Source organism: Nicotiana attenuata, chromosome 6, assembly GCF_001879085.1.
Source record: "Nicotiana attenuata strain UT chromosome 6, NIATTr2, whole genome shotgun sequence".
Lineage (NCBI taxonomy): Eukaryota > Viridiplantae > Streptophyta > Magnoliopsida > Solanales > Solanaceae > Nicotiana > Nicotiana attenuata.
In genome coordinates this window covers 75631841-75644208 of record NC_031994.1, presented here as the reverse complement: position 1 = coordinate 75644208, position 12368 = coordinate 75631841, and the positions used below count along the sequence as shown (strand labels likewise).

The 12368-nt window shown below is 33.6% G+C and overlaps 2 protein-coding genes across 2 annotated transcripts in view; one reads left to right on the top strand and one right to left on the bottom strand.

Annotated features, from left to right (window-relative positions):
* LOC109227993 (phosphoenolpyruvate carboxylase kinase 2-like) overlaps positions 1–4470 on the top strand; it is a 10148-nt gene extending 5678 nt beyond the window's left edge. Inside the window, exon 2 of the mRNA XM_019393181.1 lies at positions 4181–4470. Within this exon, the coding sequence (XP_019248726.1) occupies positions 4181–4470 (290 nt within the window). The remainder of the gene's footprint in view (positions 1–4180) is intronic.
* LOC109227238 (syntaxin-22-like) lies at positions 5331–11039 on the bottom strand. Its single transcript, XM_019392322.1, has 7 exons — positions 10528–11039; positions 8423–8516; positions 8069–8208; positions 7820–7891; positions 6728–6885; positions 6552–6652; positions 5331–5774 (listed from the first exon to the last, which is right to left on the bottom strand). The coding sequence occupies exons 1-7, from the start codon at positions 10713–10715 to the stop codon at positions 5709–5711; spliced, it is 819 nt and encodes a 272-aa protein (XP_019247867.1). The 5' UTR covers positions 10716–11039; the 3' UTR covers positions 5331–5708.

Here is a 12368-nt window from a genome sequence, read left to right as displayed (position 1 = left end):
CTCCCCCAACCCCCCCCCCCCCCTTTTGAGATGGACAGTAGCATCAATAATTTTCAGATTAGTTCTCATTTACTTCCCCAAAAATCTTAACTTAGCGACCGTATCTTCAGATTAGTTCTTATTTACCAATTCTCTATTTACACGTACAAAACATCAATGTATCGTTATTTTCATTGACCTCTTTTTTTTTTGTTTTTTTGTTTTGGGCAGTGGCTGAAGGTTACTGGTTAACACAGTCGATTGAAACTCGAAGAAGAAGAAGAAGAAGAAGAAGAAGAAGAAGAAGAAGACATATTTCCAGAAATTGTAGATAAATTGTAGATAAATTGTAGAAAAATTAGAAAAATTGTAGATAAAGTGTAGACTGTTTTTTGCAGAAGATTTTGTAGAAGCTTTAGTCGTTTTGGATTTGTGAAAACAAAAAATAATGCATCTACAATCAGAATACAAATAATCTACAGTTTATCTACAAGATATTTACAAAATGAATACATTGAATTTTAATATCCCAATTCCCATTTCAATTGTAGCATAATTGGCATTTTTGACATAATTGTAGAAGATTTGTAGAAGTTTTAGTCTTCCCAATCTACAATTTATCTACAATTATCTACATTTTATCTACAATTTATCTACAATTCTACAATTTAACTACAATTTATCTACAATTTCTGGAAATATGTCTTCTTCTTCTTCTTCGAGTTTCAATCTGAAATTCAGTCAAAACCAAGTCTAATCTTCACCAAAACCCCTCAAAATTGAGATATAAACTCCTAAACATATTCCGAATTATTTACAACAACACCCAATCCAGACAAATAATGATTTTTGAGAACCCAAATTTGAATTCAAAGCTTTCAAGCTTTTTAATGGCTATCAATTGTGGAAAATATATGGAAGAACAGATGAAGATGAAAAACAGAAATCTCCTTTCCGTTTCAATATTCTTCTCCTAAATCTGTTTAGAATATTCACGCCAAATCTGTTCAGAATATTCTTCTCCTAAAATTTAGCTCGCATAAATAGGAAGATACAACTGCTATTAATTAGCTTTTAATGATTGGTACAAAACTGTAGAAATAATGTGGACTGGGCGGGTAATTTAGAAATTATGCACATTTTTGGTAATAAAGTTCCATATATGGTATAGATAAGAAAAGATCCCTTTAATAAAACTATATTCACATTCTTTTTTCCCTTTTTTCCCCTCATGTTTCAAGCGTTTCAACAAGTATATTAGAACATAAAAAATTATTTCGATATCAAGTTATCAACTTTTGAATCTGGTTCTATATATTATCTAAGATCAACAATATCTTAGGAGAGATTAAATTATTTATTAAAAAAAAACTATTAACAACTTTACATCTTAAAAAGTTAGAAAAATAGACTTCAATTAAAAATATAGATGAATTATTCTTTTTCTTCTGAAAGGCTCCAGATTAAAAATAGACCTTAGGCCACCAATCTTCTTGAGCCACCCCTGCCCCGAGGAATATACAATAAATCTTCATGCTTTATACTATTATGTGCTAAATAATTTTTTTCTTGAGGATTTGACAGTAACGTGCAAAAATCAAAAGGACGATTATAGTATTTCATAAAAAAATTGTCCTAGTTCTTTTGTACTACAAATTTGAGTAAAAATCTACTATGAAAGACGTTCTTCACTATGAAAAAATTTATCATCGAAATTTGTAAGAAGCCTAATCTGAAACAAATAAAAATTGTAACTAACAAAATATTCAAAATAATCCTATTAACAAAAGGAATTTGTTATATTTGGCCATTTGTCTTCCTAAAATTAGAAGTAATCAAATTCGTTAACTGACCCTAGTCTCATTTGAAATAAAATATTTGCATTTTTATTTTTAACACAAGAAAAAGTTGAGGTGGCGTAAAAAATGAATAGAGACATAAGTGAAAATAGGAAAGTTAGAATCCTAATTAATAAAGGATTGGGATGTCGTAATATTCATAGTGAAATACATAAAATACCACTTGAACTTGTCGTTAAATCTCGGTTGCACACCTGTTAAGTACAGAAATAACTTTACGCACCCAACCTTTAAAAAATGTGTCTATGACACACCATTTTAATTACATGGCACGCACGTATTTTACACATAAATGAAGCACGTGAACTATACATTTTTGTATTTAAAGCCTCATTTGGACGCCACATGTCCAGTTTTTTTCACTTTTTTATTTTTTTTCATTTTTAGTCAATCTTCTTCATTTTGATGGATCAAATTTCAGCCGGCTCCTCCGTTGATTCTCCTAAAGAACACTTCTAATAATTTCAACAGCTCCTCCTCTAATTCATGAGCCTGAATCTCATCCCAAATCCATTGCAGAGCATTTTTTTCTCAGATATTGCCCTTCATCCTCGCTAAAACCCCAGCTCGCTTCAATCCTAGACCTATTACCATTCTTCTGCGCCTATCTCTAGCCTTTGCTTCTTCTTTTTTTGGGTTTTGTTTTTTCCAACGTAAAATCGTCTTAAAATTTTTGGTTTTCACTTATTCTCATCCGAATTATTTCTACAAATTGCGCAAGACCCAGAAATTGATTATTTGAAATTGTTGTTGTTTGTTGAAATTGATGTTCGGGGATTGAATTAATTATAAATTAGAAGCTCCATTTCAATTGAAACTCATATAGAGATGAGCTAAGTAGTTGGAACGAAATTTGTTTAAGAAGTCCGAAAAAGAGTGCTTTGAATTTTTGAGTTAGGTCTTAAACTTGAAGAAATCTGAGGTTGATATTGAAAACTTTGGTTGTTGATTTGTATTCATGTTCTCTGACCTTGAAACTGAGATGAAGGTTGTAGCAGCCATGGTGGTTGGTTTTCATCAAGGAAGAAGATGAATTTCTTTTTCTTTTTTGTTTTAACTTAATGACACGTGTCACGATATTATTGGTGCGTGACATATACCTATTTAAAAGAAGTGGCCAAACACAACAGTGGTGTGTCATAAATATATTTTTGAAAGGTTGCGTGTATAAAATTATTCCTTTGGTCTACAAGTATGTAACGGGAATTTAGGGACAAGCTCAGGTGACAATCTATGTATTTTGCCTAATATTCATCAACTTTAATTCACCTTATAAAATAACATAAGGGTACGAAGCAGCAGCAGCAGTCAGTAGACGTTCACAAATTACTTTAAAATGGCTTCACTCTTGTGGAAGAGAGTGAGAACACTGGGTGAAGGTGGATTTGGATTAGATAATAGGTAATTGATTACTACAAAAATTGTTTTTTCTTTTGGTAGATTACTAAAAAGTTGTCATTTTAAAGGAAATATCTAAAATAAAAGAAATTAAGATATAATTAGCAATTACTAAATAAATTTTTCAAATCTCCTAAGCTATGCTTCACACTTGTGCTTTAAAATAAATTGTTGTTGTTGAGGATTTATGCATTAATATTCTATATATATCAACTTTCAAGTAAAAGTAAAGAGGACTGTTAATGAGCTTTTAGATATAAAAATAAAAATAAAAATAAAATATTTCTTACTTATATTGTTATACATCACAACTGATAAGTAAAAACAAAGTATTTAAAATATTAAACAAAAAGAGCACGTTAATTAGCCATTTGTAATGGAAAAAATAGGTAATTATGTCAAGAGTAAGAATAACTATCGAACTTTGAGTTAAGAATATTTTACTTTTAGTAATATATAAAAATAGGAATTGGCAAAAAATATTCAGAAAAGTCCTATTAACGAAAAAGAATTGCTACATTTCCTCTAATTGTTGCTCTTTAGTCTTCCTTAAAATAGAAATAACAAATTTCGTTAAATGACCTTGATATGTCTCATTTGAAATAAAATTTCTGGCGTATATCCAGTAGTAAAATTGAGGAGAACTTAATTAATTTATGTAGATGGAAAATTTTATATAAATTCCATTTTTATATAAAATTTCTTCAAGAATTTCATCTTTAAAATAATTTGTTAGTTTCTAGAATAATTTATGCGACAATAATATAAAATTGAAGTAACATATTAAAGTTTTGTACTACTCCATTTAGGAATAGGAGAGGAGACTGAATATAATAAGGGTAAATAGCCAAATAGGAAACAAAACTTTTAACCGACCAAAATACTTACTAGTACAAAAACTACACTCACAGAATATTCACATAACATTCTTTGTAGTAACCTAGTTGATGATGTGTTACACCGAATCGGGTATGAACAACCAAGTTATGAGAATGCGAAACTGTCAGCAGAGGCAAAAGATTTTGTGAGAAGTTGTCTGGTCAAGAATCCTAGCTCGCGTTGGACCGCGGACATGCTCTTGAATCATTCTTTTCTGAAATCAGCCAACAATGTGCAGCCTGCGACAAAGACAAGGAAGAAGCAAAGTGGTTACATGTCCCTTTTGCGCAGACCACATCGAAAGACAGCATTCAAGACACAGCCACACATTCGCGATTTGGTTATAGAACATTGATGCAATAATCAGAATCCAACTGCTGAATCTGAAGAAAGTAGAAAAGGGAATTCGTGAAAGGCTGCTAGATACTGACAGTAGATAGATGATTCATGATAGAAAATTCATTTGTTTTATATGTAAAGAACTATGTGTGGGCGTGATCCCCTCTTTAGGATTTGTTTTGGGGGTTACGTAGGCAGCTTGTGATCAAGATGATCTCAGGTGCAGCCCCTTTTTAGTCAAAAAAACAATACAATTGAATTATGAATACTGTATATGTAAAGAACTACGTGTGGGCTTGATCCCCTCTTTAGGATTTGTTTGGGGGTTACGTAGGCAGCTTGTGATCAAGATGATCTCAGGTGCAGCCCCTTTTAGTTGATGAACACTCCTTCCAAAGAAAAGGCTTCTTGTTGTATGTGATTTGTATATCGCTTAGTGGCACAGGTTTTGTAGTACATGCCTCAGTATTAGAATTTGAATTGCTAATTGTTTTTGAAGCCAAAAATGGCTAATTCCTTTGTGAAGTTGTGATCCTGTAGTCTTCTTGCTTTGGGTTTAATTATACTCCTACCCTCTTTAAATTGAGTCATTTCTTGGAAAGATTTGCTCTGTTAATCAGCAGACAGAGATGCTTCTCTGTGTTTTTTTGCTTTGGCATCATAAGTTGTTGACTTATTCAGTTATTATATCTGCTGTTGATGCATATATCCAAGCAATTATGATATTTTCCAGTACAAATACCTTTGGGAAGTGATAACTGAAAAACAACTCCCAAGACAGCAAGTAAAACGTTTTGGCTTAGGTTGCAACTTTTTGAAAACTACCTCGGAACAGAACTAGAGGTACAAACCTACCACACAAGATTTAGACAGGCAAAAAACAAACAAGACAAACTATCTATTCACCATACTAGCATCATAAAGAATAAAATGTCATATGCTTGTGTCAAATAATAGACTGCAAGTAGAAAAACAGACCCTCCAAAGAATCAATTTTTATTGACACACCTGCCATAGTGCCATTACAAGGCAGCAACACACCAAGCACCAAATTTACAATATTGAACACAAACCCTGCTACCCCCTCGCCCAGAGCAAACAACACTTCGTTTGACAGTAAACTTTCCGTATGACCAAAGATTCGAGGCAGCACAATTGAACACAGGTATGCCTGCAAAAACAACTTGAGTCACAAAGATCACTCCACTGCTGAACATAGTTTAGTATCCTTTTCTATATCTCAAAATCTTCAAGTCAGGCTGCAAGTACTATGATAACAATAAGGAGCACGATTCCGAAAATCACCAGGAGTAAGCAGGTCTGCAGAAAGTACAATATGTCAGGAAATCATAAAGACAATAAATTGTTTAGTTCGAGGTGGAACAATAATACTGATGCGCACAAAGTGAGAGGGAAGCAGAAACACCGGTTCGAATTCAAAGATACCAAGGATGATGTAAAATTGGAGTGACTGCACGATTAAATAATAAAAGCTTCACAAAAGAAGTTGAAATTTTATCAAATTCCTGCACTTCCCACTAAGCTCTTCCACAAATTCCTCCTCCTCTCCACAAGCTAATTACATGATCTGACTTGTTATAACATAAGAATGATAAAATTTCAAAGTCGACCAGTGTCTGAGTGGTCTTGTTCATTATATAACTTTTTTACATTTAAACCACCAGAGTGTTCCTAATCAAATTCCTCAAAAATCCACAAAACCTTTATCAAGTAAAACACCGAAATAAATACTACTCCCTCCGTCCCAAAAAGAATATCAAGGTACAAGATATGAGGGACAATACATTAATTTTTGGCAAGGACATATATTTCCAACTTTTTAATAAATAAAACTACATACTTAGAGAGTAAAAAACGGTACTATAGATTACATTTTCTTGGTCAACAAGACTTCTAAATTAGTTGAAAAAATCTTAGTAAAAGAAAAAATATTATGCTCCAAATAAATAGTAGTGCCATTTTTTGGGGAAGGAAAGAGTAACAGACAGGCCTCACACTAAAGTACAGCATATTCAAGCACGCCAAACCCAGACTTTTATCTTCTGGATAAAGAAGTGTGAGATGTGTCAGATTTACCAGAGATGAATTTGATCTTTGGGTCTTTGCAGCTTTAGCAAGTTGTGATCTCCCTTGTGCAGTTGCAGCATGAGAATTCTCAATGTTGGAACCAATATCATCTGCAAAAGAATTAGAAACATCAAAATGCGTTCCCCCTTGGTACCTGAATGTTAAGATGAAGGAGAGGAATTTACCGATCATGGCTCCTTGCTCGTGAACAAGCACAGCAAGATCCTTAAAAATCTCATTCACTTCACCTATCTGTTGTTGTACTTCTTGTATTCCCTGCTCCCGCTCCTCTATAATAGCTTCATTAAAGGAAATTTCATTGTCCAAAAGCAAAACCTCCTGTCTGCAGCACGAGTACATGGAGGATAAAACAGAAACTAAGAATCACCAAGCCAAAAATTACAATTATATATATATATATATATATATATATATATATATATATATATATATATATATATATATATATATATATATATATATATATATATATGCATGCATGCATGTATTAACGAGGTAAAATCATTGATCTTATATGACATTTGCATCACAAGCATACTTTCATTTGATGTGTCTGAGATCAAGGAATTGTAACTTCAGCAGATGAAAATTTTGGAAGTTTAACTCTGTTGTCATGCAAGCAAATAACTCTGCATGTCAGTGCCCATTTTAAGGGTGAATTACAGTTATCTCCTCTGACTTCTATTCATTGATGTATATGACAAATTTAATCCCTTCAATCCTGCAGATGTCAGAATAATCATAGCTTGTCTTCTCACAAAAAGTATAGGAGGCATATTCACATTCCGGCTAACAATCGATAACAAGCCCACATTTGGAAAAACATCATAATTACATTAACATCAACTTGCCTTTAGTGCATTTTTAAAAGAGTTAGGTTTGTTTCAGAAGAATCTGAGTTCGACTCAATCATGTGCAACAGCTCTTTTGGACAATTTGTCTTGGCAGAAAACCAACACTAAGATAATTTACGCCACTTTACACCGTGTTGCACAATGTAAATCACCAAGAATCCCAACCCCTAATCCCAAACATTGAAATGAGTTCTCTACACACCAAAAAAGCCTCCATCTAATTGAACTAGACCATATGTCAATTTGAGTCCAAATTCAAAGTCCAATTTCAATTCCTTGTGCATCAAAAACTTGACAGCAGACTTGCTGGTGAACTTTTAGCAATTAATTGAACCATCACCACAACAACAATAAATAATGATTAAGAGCAAGCATAAAGGAGTAAAAATATCAGACTTTTACCTTCTAGAATCCAGGAGAGCTTGCTGTTCTGGACCTTTATCTGAAGTAACATCTATCTCACCGTCTGTGTAACTGTTTACCAAAAGATGATGAACTAGAAATGAGAGGTGAAATGAAGGTAAAAAGTTTTATTTCACAATATCAAAGAGCAAGATCAGTTATCGAGATAAAAGTTTCTTTTAATGTAATTTTTCAAATTTCAAGCTTGGTTACTGTATGAAAATTCCGGTAAATATAACCATCACTTACATAGAAGGTTGAACTGCTTGGGGAACAAAAGGTGTATATGCTGTCTCCCTCTCAGCTGCAAGGCGTTGAGCTTTCTGAAACTCCTTTAATACAGCTTGAAAATCTTTAGCAAGTTTAGCATCTGTAATTTTCTTGCTAGCCTGAGTGCAACAAAAAAAACGAATTCACAGTTATAAGCAAAAGAGAGAAGTCTGATAGACGAAGAGCGAGAAATATACATAAGGCTAGCAAATGTTTAAAATATGGATAATTCGCAAAGAGAGGAGATGAATAAATGTTTTGCACATATATATCAAAGTGCAGACCCACCAAGACAAACACAGAGAAATAAGGAGAGCACTTCTTGAAACTTACACTGACTTCAACTCGATGATCTGTTTCGCTGGCTTGTTTAAGTTTTGCAGATGTATCTTTCACTAATTGCCCAATATGCAGCCTTGTTTTGTGCCTGCAGTTGAGAAAATCAGCACAAGTACCAGAAATTTTTTATTTTTTTAAATTCGAATGAACCACCTTTCATCTCATCAAGACACTATGAGCCCGTTTGGATGGTCTTATTTTAAGTTACTTTTAAGCCAAAATAGCTTTCAAGTCATAAGTTAGGAATTCTAGCTTTTGGGTTTTGGCTTGTTTTTTGTCATTTTAGCTTAAAAACAAGTGCTTAAAAGCACTTTTTTACTCTATCCAAACACTACAACATGGCTTAAAAGTTATTTTGGCTTAAAAGTACTTAAAATAAGCCAATCCAAACGGGCACTATTATTGTTGCTGCAGCACTAAGTTCGGATCACAGACATTGGACTGCAAAGCTAGTATCTATTATCCGCTTAATAATGATTGAACGTATAATAGCAGACCCCAAAGATCAATTAATTGCATTAATCCCACCTCTCAATGCTTCTTTTTCCTTGTTACCAACCCATAACTTAGTCCTCTACCCACCCTGGGAAACTTGCGAGGTATATTCACCCTGTTCAATCTAAAGGAATTTGTTTGCAAACCTCGCTGGGGTATCCCACCTATTCACCCAATTACAGAAATGATTTCTGAAAGGAGACTGCTAGGACTAAAAGCACATATGCAAAATATGAAACAATTATTCAGATCAGCTAATAGAAGAAAATAGTAGCATAGTTATTGCCGTTATATATATTCAAGCTTAATAAGGTTAATGGATTTTGTAGAGACACAATTAAACTATTATTGTTATTATCCTTCTAAGGAAAACTATTTTGTTATTGTAGCTACGGGCAAATCATTGTTGCTGCTTAAAATTAATTACTCAACTTGCATGCCTTACTGGAGTGAAGCACATCTGCCACTTTCGGAGCAACATGGACCCTTAATGATTTTTATGTTTTCATGCTTTTTCAACTCAAAACTTCTTTTTGTACTATCTCTCAGAACAGAAAGCATTTTGTTCATCATTCTTTTTAGAGGTTGACATTGTCATTTATCATTAAAAGTGTATCCAGCACCTGCAAATTGTTCTACGCAAGTTCTCTTGATGAAAACCCAAGATAGAGGTCCATCACTTCTATGTACAGTAAGTTCATCATTCTCGCATATACTCTTAAACTCCATAGCTTCAGCCATCTTCTCCAGATACTACTGGGAATGGGATTGAGCTTTTCTGTTAATGGAGATCAGGAACTAGAGAGGATGAAGAAGAGAGCATATGCTGTAAGCTGAAATGTAATTGGGAAAAATGAATAACTACTTCTCATTAGTCGTCCAACTGTCCAAGTAGTACATATATACACTGCCAGCTGCACTCATTAACCAACTAACTAATTCTGTTAATAATTAACTGATCCTACCCTGACTACAGTTAACTTCTAACTATGGTTATCCTAGTCATCATGTAATGCCACTCTCAACATATACCAGGTTTGTTCTTTGCTCTTCTCCTACTCAAAGTTCCAAAACTCTCCTTCCATGCTGTATAATTCTCAAGCCAAGATAGTCCTACATAAATTTTCCCAGATAAGTGTGACACTGCAATTTTTTTTTGACTATTTTATTTATAGTCACTGCCATTTGGCATGCACGTAAGATATTTTAGACAAGTTGCTTTGAACTATATAATGTCAAGCATACAGCTGCCTCTCTGCAGAAGCTGATAAATAAATTCATCTTATATCACACTAAATTCCCAAATAAGCCAATGAAGACTAAATCACCAGGAAAATAGCACTAAAGGAGTATCATTTTGACTAATTTTATCTCCAAAAAAAAAAAAGGTTGCCATTGCAGAACGTCAAAACAAAAGAAGCATCCAGTAAACTCGTAAAAATCCAATTCTATTTTTTGACGTACACACTTGCAAAGAATTCTTAAAAGGCTAATAAGCCCAAAATTCAACGTCAAGTGTACCTCAATTATCAAAATTTTATCAAAATCATGGAACAAAAAACTTAATTTAATCAAAATGTTAACGAAATGTCGAAAGAACTCACAACTTGTCGCGTAATTCGGGGGTATCCTTAGGTGTACCTAAGGTATTAACCAGCCTCTGAAACGTGGAGACGGCGGTGTTTATCTGGAATATTCCTGAGGCCAAGGCTTGGGTCGGGTCTTGCTTCCCATTCACATAGCCACGACGGGAACCCAATGATCGACCCGATTCTAGATCTTGAAAGCTCATCTCTTTCTCTTATTTATTCGAATTGTGATCAAAATTCAGAATCCAAACCTAAAGGTAAATGTTTCAAAAGGAAAAAAACTGGATTACAATAGTACTATGAAAACCCTAGAATTTGGGGTTTGGAGAATTTTGTCCGGAAAATTATAAGGTAGTAGTTATTTGGTGGGTAAAAAGGGTGGAAAATTGCGCCAAAATTTGAGAAATTGGGCGAAAATGAAGGAAGGAATTGGAGAATAGAATGCAGATGTTAATATTTTATCATTTGATGAGAGAGCGATGGGATTGTGCGACACGTTCAAGTGGACTACAACTTTAGAATACCAATAATTAGTAAACTAGTTGTGCAATTTGTATTTTGGTTTTTGGATTTATACATATATTAATTTGTAGTCTTTGAAAGTACTCCTAACAAATATTTACAAAGTCACTGAACATATCAATTTCCAATATATAATTGGAGGATGGTTGGATCTAATTAGCATGAATTATATCCAGCTTTTTTAAATGAAGAAATTATACAAAGTTGTAGTTGTAAACAAAATTGATTCAGATCGGTGGGAATTATGTTTTTGTATGTGAATATTATTTTTATTTAATCAACTAAGCAAAAAAGTTTTATGTGTATTATAAAGTTCTAAAATTTTAAATTTATCTTATTATAACTATACAATTTTTTCGTCGGTTTAGGTGTATAGTGATTATTCGTACAATTTATTAATCAGTTAGAATAATATAAATCTTTCAATCCTTTCATAAATCAAATTATTTTTTGCAGAGATGAAAGTAAACTAGAAATATGAGTCAGTTGTGAAAATATTTTGATTATGGACACCTTAGAAATGGCTTAAGCATTTGGTCGGTCTATTGGAAATCCTTTACATTATCTTATTAAATAACTAATGATTTTTCACGTTTCGTAAGAGATCATTTGATTTTACAGCAAGTTATATTACCATTATAATCTGGGGATTAAAGTACTAAAATTAAATAATAACAAATATTTTTTGGCCAAAACATACACATACCCTTTAACTTGGCACGAAATTTCATTTTGACACCTTATCTCAAGCAAATTCCTATTGGGCACCTCATGTGCTCTTGAACTGTGTCATTTAAACTCGCATTGCTGGTGTGGCATACTGCGTGTCTCACACATCTTTTTAGCGCGTGAAATTGTTTGCTAAGTTACGCTTTTGCCTAAAATTGGATTCTTTGATGGTTCCAGAATGGTGCTCGCCACTCATGGAAGTCCGGCGAATTTTCCGGCAACTTCCATCACATTTCTTTCTTCCACTTCATGTTTTCCTAACAAATTTTCAAATATTTTCTCATAATCCACCTTCATATCGCCTTCCCAGATTCGTTGTCGGAGAAGATTCATTGATCTTCTAATACAGTAATGTCCATTGAATATTGATGTGATAATATCTTAAAGTAAAACTGCACTCCAAACATTATTTTTTTTTTTTTAATCCGTGGTTTTCGGGCATCGCTTTGCGAACCCGACTAGTTGTATCCACCGGGACCCGCTGTTCCAATGCGTACACCACGGTTAGTTCCACGGGGCTCTGGAGACGCAGCCGGTTTGTAATGCCTCCAGTGGCCCTGCGAGGGCTCGAACTGGCGACCCGAAGGACTTTGAAGAACCCAAAT